The 8,747-nt window shown below is 54.9% G+C and overlaps 1 protein-coding gene across 1 annotated transcript; it reads right to left on the minus strand.

The window, feature by feature from the left end:
• Positions 1 to 2,984: 2,984 nt before the first annotated feature.
• Positions 2,985 to 4,397, minus strand: BDZ83DRAFT_656875 (Gti1/Pac2 family-domain-containing protein; the record flags this gene model as incomplete). The annotated part of the gene is made up of 1 exon (XM_060510911.1): positions 2,985 to 4,397. The coding sequence occupies one exon, from the start codon at positions 4,395 to 4,397 to the stop codon at positions 2,985 to 2,987; it is 1,413 nt and encodes a 470-aa protein (XP_060359033.1).
• Positions 4,398 to 8,747: the final 4,350 nt, after the last annotated feature.

The following is an 8,747-nucleotide window of genomic DNA, read 5'->3' on the forward strand; positions in this document are numbered from 1 at the left end:
CGCACACCCTCTTTCTTCCACCCCACGAGTCATAACGTGAACCTATCACAAGTCCGCCTACAAGACAACTATGGGGGTAAAGCGAAAGAAGGCACGAGGCTAAACGCAATCATCATGGCAAAAGTTTGAATGGCGTTTCTATCAGATCAGATCAGTCCCCCTCCTTGACCTCACCATAGCCCACAGACGCCGGCCTTGATCACTCTTCAGCAATGATGCTCATTCCCTACCTTACGCGTCAACCACCACCGATCCCCGCCAAGCGGCACTGGGTATCCGTCGGTATGCGTAAAATTAAGGTAGCTCAGGTAGCTCAGGTAGGGGGTCGCAAGCTGCTGCGCCTCAATGAGCGACGAGCAAGCGGAATTTGATCCCGTCCCGCGTCCCGGGGCTGGGAAACGTTGACGTTACGAACACATCCGCGAGAGACGAACAAACAACCGTCTGGCATCAATCAGACAACATGAATATGGACGGGATGATGATGGGCCGTAAGTCAATGGCTACTGGCGTTCGTAGGCTATCTTCTGTCACCTGTGATGTACGCCGGCCATGGACGACACCCGCTTCCTCACCTTCTTGAGACAGAATGCTAAGAGAATCCTCTCCCTCTCTCTCACCTGTAACGAAGCAAACCCACCCCCCATACAAACCGACGCTCCCCGTAAGTGGTAAACGCTTCCCGTTCCAACTTACAAATGTACCCGCGAACGGCAACCTTTTTTTTGTCAGCACCCACCACGTCCGTTCCTTAACCTCAGTCAGCATTACCATTCCCATGAAATCCATCAGAGGGTCGTCTCATGCATGGAGTGGAGAAACCTGTCCAGATCTTGGCTTTCTTGTCCCAGGAGTCAAGCTTGTCCCCAGTGTAATACACTCGCGCGCGCGAGAGAGAAACCGACGGTGGAGGTTCATGGTATACTCATTTTGACTGACGGTCTGAGCATGATGAGCATCCTGTCCGTTTCGAAAACATGACGAACAAGCAAAATCCATCCATCCATCCACTAACGGGAAATCCCACTGTTTAATTCTGAAAGGGTGTAACATCCTACATTCCACTTTCCTTAGATCGATGCTATTGGACCCCTGTGACGGTGATCATTGATGCTTTCTCTCCCATCTCCGGGCTTCCCTCCAATCTCCACCAAGATGGCGAGGACATCACCAAGCCAAGTGTTCACATGATACTTCAAAATCCAACTCTAGATATCTGCCGGCCCCCATTAAGCTGCTCCCCAAATCCCAACCGTGTAACAACGTCTCCTTCGAACATCGTCTTTAAACGGAGTAACACCCACAAGAGAATGGAAAAATGGAGTTCTTCGGGGCAGAAGCCCAAAAAAACCGTCCAAAAACGGTCAATACAATCGAACCCCCGGACCCTGTATTTTGCCTGCCTGCCGGCCGACCGACCGCAACGGCACCAAGAAACCGACGCAGAAGCATTGAAGGCTGCCGGCGCACCCCACAAACGCCCCGAATGGTAAATTGACTGCTGTCCCTTTCTCCCCCATGGAGATACGGATAGTCTCTCTATTTCGTATCTGTAGGTTGTAGTCCATCCACAGGCGTAGAACGACACTATCTTCACAGCACAATTGCGCTCCTCTTTACAACATCTTTCCCGTCCGACATCTAACTAAAGTCCACCAGATTCAACATCGAAACCAACAGCCAACAAAAGAGCCTCCTCCCATCCATAACCCCCCTCCACGTCCCCATCAATACCCCAGTCACACAAACCACGAACTGCTCCCCCCTCCCCCCTAGACACTATCCCACCTTTTCCCACCCACACCCTCGAACGAGGCCGTTTCATCTACGCGTCTATCGGCAGTGAACGTCGGTAGCCTCGTCACTCTAAATTCCCACAGACGTCTCTGGCACTCTGCCCTCTGGCTCTGTCTCTGTCTGCCCCCCTACCCCACCAGGGCCATACCCAGGGCGGCCGCGTCGTGCTATTGTACTCGTACCGCTCAACTCTCCCTCGGCCACCGAAGGCTCTCTCGTACAGCGGCGCGCGCGCGCGCGCAACTTTTCTTCCGTCCGTCTTGCTGGAACCATAACCCCTACTCCTCCGTACACCATACAACGCCCATCAACGGTCTCCGTCTCATGGATGATGGATCCCCCCCCCCCTCCATGTCCCCAAAACCAATGACCCCCTGCCATCCGCCTGATGCTTAACGCGACTTTAACCTAAACTGACCACATAGCAATTGGCAAATGGGAACTCGTACCTTTTTGTCTTTGTCGGGACATGATCTACTGCCGGCCATGCCTCCCCAAGGACACACCTCCTCAGACATAGGCAAGGGAAGAAAGAAAAAGCTTGCAACTAAGTCCCCATCAACCAATACGCCGCTGTCAGTTCGCCTCAGAAAAATGATCCCCGACTTCGGGGGAGGGACTCCATCCGCTTAGCCTCAGAATCAACAGTCCACCATCTTATCGTCGTAAGATCCCATCCATCTGGGTGTATCACTGTATAGAGCCACATGTTCGAAACCACTCTGCAACATGGCACATCTTTCATCAATAATTCACATCAAGTCACGAGGGGGAAAGAAGATGCACGGAAGGTAAACTGTTGGTAAAAATGTGCCAGTCTATTTCGCCCGGTGATGTACCGACGGCGCGGATGAGGCAATCTCGTAATGCTATGTACTGTATAAAAAGAAAAGTAACGACTGTTTCAATGCAAGACCTCTCTGGTGGTGATGCCCTGGCCAACCCCGTTTTTACCGTGATGCAAACCCAAAAAATCCCCGTGATCCGATATTCGTGATCTCACGTTTCCCGATTTGTTGAGACCGCCCAAAGTGGCTTGGTCCTGAAAGTGATTCCCAAACGCCGCGGCGATGCTCAAGTAAAGACAAAATAAAAAGGACAAGAAATTTCAAGGCTAGTGTGGCAATGCAACTCCGACTACGTCTCCATGGACGTTGCCTCCTCTCTTGTTCCCGTTCTGGCACACTTTAGATGCAGAACTTGCGGTCCAGAGCCTGAAGCGCCTTAACATCGTGGCTCATGTTGGCAGGGCGGTCAACCGGCGGCGGGAGACCACCGAGGGCGCCTCCTGTCCGCGGGGAGCTGTTGGCGCTGTTCACGCCATTGGCACTGCTAGGCTCGGAGTTGGAGGGAGTAGGGTGCAGCAGGAGAGCAGACAGGCTGGCCTTGTTGGGAAGGGGCGCCGCGCTGTTGCTGTCGGAGTGCGAGCTTCTAGGAGGCGAGACAGACAACGTCCTATTGGGAGGAGTGTGTGTGATCGGGTGGCTGGTAGAAGGAGCGCTGGAGACGGCGTTAATTCCCGGCAGAGTGTTGGGGTTGCGAGGGCCGAGTCTGGGGTCGATCATCACGGCCTGCGCCGCTTGAGCTTGAAGGTGAGAGATGCGAGGGGACTCAGAGGCACGCGATTGTTGGATAGAAGCCAAGCGAGGTGACTGGTGCTGCGGTTGTTGAATCTGCGCCAGGCGAGGAGACTGGTGTTGAGGAGCATAGGGAGCCAGAGGCTTCTGAGCTGTTGGCGGCGGGAGAGGTGCCCGGTCGTAGGGAGACAGGTGGTGGTGAGGAGGTGCGTGTACGTAGTGCGGTTGTTGCGCGGGCGAGTGCGAGACTTGAGGAGGTGGCAGCTGATGTTGCGGCTGTTGTTGCGGCGGGTAAGGAGATGTTGTGTAGTGGCTGTAAGGAGGCGTGGCGACCGGCGAGGGAGGCCATGAGTAGCCCGGCTGCTGTGCGTACTGAGGAGGGTAGGCTTGCGGCGGCATGGGCTGTTGAGGGTGCTGCTGTGTCATGTAGGGAGTTTGTTGCAGCATAGGTCCTCTGGTGAGAGCGGGAGTAGGGTTGCTGTCGTGGAGGCTGGACTCGGGGTACATTCCCTTCATGGGAGTGATGTGTCTGAGCTGAGCATCGGTGCTGGGTTGCTGAAGCTCTGGTGATCCAGGATGCGGTCTCGAGTAGTAGGAGATGAGGTGAAGGTGCTGGCCGGTGGAGGTGGTGATGCTGAAAGACTGCTTCATGAGGCCATCCGCCTTGTATCTGTAGCCCTCAGGCTCGCCGTCTTCCTGGTCCTCGTCGCTGCCACGGCCAGAGTCGGGAGTCTTGCCGGCACCCCGTCTGCCACCGCCGAAGCCGCTGCCACGCTTGCCCTCCATCTCGCGGTAGGTAAGGAAGCTGCCAGAGACTCGGCTGGCGCTCCATGACTTTCCATCGGTCCACCTCCTCATGCCAGCTTCCCGCTCATCCCAAACAAATACTGAGCCGGATCGGATAGATTGGCGTTCCTTCTCTGATAGTCTGCGTTGGACGCGAGGCAGGAGGCCTAGTCTGCAAGCCTCGAAGAGCTTGATAGCGTCTGCGGGTGTCCGCACAAAGCCGTGGTATGTCTCCATTGTGATGATGGATAAAGTGTGATGAAGGTTGAGTGGTGGAGGTGAAGTAAGAGTGTGAAGCTACCAAGAACCTTTGATAGGTAGGATGGGGAGAACCTTTATATCAAGGTAAGAAGGGAAGGCTGGTCCTAAAGTAACTCTCCGGTGGTCCTCCACTGCGGCCCCACTGAGTTCGTTTGGGGGTAGGGATAGTTTGAGTAAAAATCGGCACAAGTTGCCCTCGACAGAAAAAGATCCTTGGCCCGAGTCGCCCTATGGCAAAGACGGGTAATCTGCGGTCGAGAGAGAAGAGAGTTTTTTTGGGTTAAGCCGATAGCTATGGTTAAAACCCCGTGTGACCAGACTGGTGGTGTCCGTCTGTCACGCCAAGAGATTGTCCAAGGCAAATCAGGGTGAGACGTCTCGTCGGGAGAAGGCTGAAGGTCCAAGCTTCCTCTCTGAAAGAGCGTTTGTTCTGTGAGAAGCGGACGCGTGGGTAATGAGCAGCGGGTGCTGATACCGCTTACAAACGCTTCGAGAAAAGAGAAACGAATTGCGTAGGCTAGATGACGCAGAGCAGAGTGGGTTAGCTCTTCAGGTTCTCGACAGGTGAGGGCGACGATGAGCTCCTCGACGATAGGATGAAGGTGTTTCGCAGGCGGTGATGGGTGATGACAGAAGCTTATTCACAACTCGACAGACAGATGGGTTGAGGCGCATTGAGTCGCACGTCAAGCTTCGAAAGGGTGGAGATGGTGAAGGTGAACGGGATGTTGGAGTTGGTGAGAGCTGCTTTTGGCAGGCTTGCGAGACGTGCCAGGTATGGAGTTCAAAGGCGTCTGACTGGGCTGGAGCAGCACCTGTACCATATATATCCTGATACAACACGCGCAAGCCCACACTAGCAGTCGCACCCCCCGGCGAAGGCCAAGCTTTTGGCGACAGGGGAGTCATGGTAAGGGAGGGGGGCCAGGGCAGGCCAAGGGGGGCAGGGGTACGAATGCAAAAGGGGGCGTGTGGGAGACGAGGGGGTGGAAGAGCAAGAAGAAGACGACGACGACGACGAAGAGGGGGGTGTGATGGAGACCCGGGAGTGTCGACAAGAAGACAAGACCACCAAGACCGGGCATGGGTTGAAAAGTGACTTTGGGACTTGGAAAGACTACGGATACGCTTCGAACCAAAGTGGAGGCGACCCGAGTGACCCAAAATTCCTTCTGGAATCACCCTGCGCGCGCGCACACACACACACACACACACACACACACACACACACTCTCTCTCTCTCTCTCTCTCAGCGCCGTCACAACCGATCCACTGAAGAAGATGACGGGGGACGGGGGGTACTGGCTTTCTCGACTAAAATTGCCTCTTGGACTATCCCTGAGCGGGCTCAGTAGAGAGGCCGAGATGACCGATGGCCGAGTCGTACTTGGAAGCCAACAGTGGGAAAAGAGGCGATGTGCATGAATGATGGGAGAGGGAGGTAGATGGGCTGAATTGCGTGCAGACTTGGGACGACGATCAAGCTGTTCGGAGAGTAATGGGCAGATGGGGGTAAATAGGTGTGAGCAAGTTGAAGACTGTTCAGCCGGCGGAGGTGATAGGCAGTGATGGATGAGCACCAGGAAGCTTCATCAGACAAGTGTGTGATCACCTCTTGACAGATGCCCCGTTTGGACGACTTCTCCTCGACGGGTGCACTGCAACTTCTTGATAGCGCCGGTGCATGAGAGTGATGTGCCGTCCATCAGCCCCTGCAATGCCGCGGCCCCCAAACTTCCCACATCAGGATAGACGTGAGGGTGACACTAGACATTCGAGGGGAGCAGAAGGGTGACGCAGATGCAGCAGGCGCCCATTCCAACCAGGTAGACAATGCACCTGATCGACAACGAAGCTTGACTACGACAAAAACATGGAGAGGGGCCGAGATGGAGACGAACGGGGCGTATACGAAGGGGTAGAAGGATGGGTAGTGAGTATCGAAACAATGAAGTGCGTACGTACCTCTCTTCCTGTGTGTAGTGTAGTGTTTTGTGACGGGGATGCCAAAGATTGCCTGCCGGTGAAAATGACAGACTTCTACTTCTTTTCTCAATGAATGAGTTGATTTGTATCAGTACCAGCAACGCGAATGTGGACACGCGGGTGGATTCGTTAGGAGTCGACAGTCGTGTGTCGGATCGTCGTCCAAAGTCAGCAACTGAGGCGTATGGGGAATCTTGACACTTGTTATAAGATTGAGACCCGCGGGAGATGAACGGCAAGGCGAGAGTCGAGATTGGCTGCGGCGGCCCAGGAGCTGCCGATTGCGTTGACTTCTTTATGCTTGATCCAGTGCCGAAAGGGCGAGTCTGTCGGCCGGGCGTCCTCCTAGGACTTGGGGTGGGAGCCTGGGAGGGGACCACACAGAGTTAACGGTGACCAGGGGTACCGCCGCAAGTCAAGGCCCGACGGATCGGGGACATAGGACAGAAAAGGTTGAGTTGCACAGCGCTACTTTTGGGTTCCTTGCCGGCCTTTGGGGGGGCAGTGTCCGGGATGGGCCCTTGACGACGGTTTACGCGGACAAGCCGTTGGATGTTGCGGTAGATGGTGACAAGCTTTGGGACCAGATGGCGTAGTGTGGGTTCTGCTGTGTTGGCTGGAGCGTGACGGCAATGAAGAAGAGTCCGAACGACGGGAATACCTGTCTGGGCTCAACTAGAGTTAGGAAATCCCGAGAACCCCACCGACAATCAACTTAAGCAATGTGCTTGGTGTATCTGGATACAGTACGCTACTACGGATACTACAGTCTACATACCACCCTTGGTTCGGTGGTGATAGTGCGAGCAACGGGGGGTAAGGATGATGGATGACGACGCCAGTTGGGCGCAGCCTGAGGTGATTGGAGGGGGGAAAGGATGATAATGGTAGTCTCCCGTACGGATATGTGGGCTGAGATTGATGGACAACGATTGACGGGGCGGAAAATTTAAGGTCAAGGAGAGACTTGGGTACGCTGTCAGAGACTCAGGATTATGCAGGCGGTTTTCCCCATCAAAGGCGAGGCCGCGAAAGTCTACCTACCACTCTACGGATACACAATACCTACCCTACTACGCAGCCAGGCCAGGCGTGCTGTGTCAAGAGTCGCGAGGGCTTCGGGATCGGGATGTGGGAGAGTGGGTATGAGGGAACATCTGTCCAGTGTCCCGGCGAGTCTCAAAGTCTCAAGGTCTCAAGGTCTCAAGCCCCAACTTTTTCCCACGCCGCCAGGCTTTCCGAAAAAGAGCTTGTTCTGGCCCAGAACTGAAGAGCCGTCAAACAAGCGTGGCGACGGGTTCAGGGGAGAGCCACACGATGGGGAGAGAGCTGCGTACGTCTTCGGGAAGCGGGAGGTGCTCGGAGGAGGATACCTATGCGTACAAACGGGAGTAAAGAATGAGGGGCCCAAGGCAATGGTGAGGATGAACTACTACGCAGTCTTTCTCCGTACGCAGTTGGTGCTCCATCCAATAGGGGGAATAAGGGAATAAAGCATGGCGTAGCGTGATGGCTTAACTTACTTTGGATAGTATTGATGGTCCTCCCACGTACCAGCCGGACGGTCTGTTCTTTTTTTGGGATCTGGGCGCTGGGGGATAATGGAGACTGTACACAATAGGAACACGGCGAAGGTTGGTGAGGCTGATGATGACGACGAGTCGGCCGGCAGCGTACGTACGTCTCTGGAGGATGTTAATTAACTGTAGGCAGGTCTCCTCCCTTCCCTCGGTGGGAGGTACCCCTTCTAGTTGAAGCCTCGAAGCCTCGGTCGACAGAGAAAGGGGCGTATGGAGTTCTCTCTGGAGAGCAGAATAAATGGTTCGTCAGGCTAAGCTCCTCAAATTGATGCAAGCTTCAGCTGTCTCTGAGCGGTCGGTGGCCGTAGCCGTAGCAGCCGTAGCCGCGGAGCCGGATGCTCTGTACTTGTGCGGGTATCCGGCAGAGGTGACTGACGGAGAGTCTTGTGATTGTTGATGCCGTAGTGAAGAGAAGGCGCACAATTGGGGCTCCTAACCGGGAATAAGCTCAAATCGATAGGCTCTCTCTTAATTTTGGAGTTGGCTCGGGCGGAATGATTGTCGTCAGGGTCTGGGTCTGGCGTGCCGACTGATCCAGATGGCGCGTTTGCTGTGCCTCAGCCCCCAACCACCACCCAAAGTGAGTGCTGTCGGTGCCGAAAAGGCAGCAGGTTGAGGTGGTTTTCACTCGAACTCGGAGCTCGGATTGCCTCCACAATGGCGGCGCTCCCCCGTGCGAGTCCTTCAGGCTCCTTGACGTGAGAATGTTTCTCCCGACAGCTGACCTTTTAAGACGTAACGGAGTGCTCCGTCTGTGATG

This window comes from Colletotrichum acutatum, assembly GCF_030867785.1.
Source record: "Colletotrichum acutatum strain CBS 112980 chromosome Unknown BDZ83scaffold_161, whole genome shotgun sequence".
Taxonomy (NCBI): Eukaryota; Fungi; Ascomycota; class Sordariomycetes; order Glomerellales; family Glomerellaceae; genus Colletotrichum; species Colletotrichum acutatum.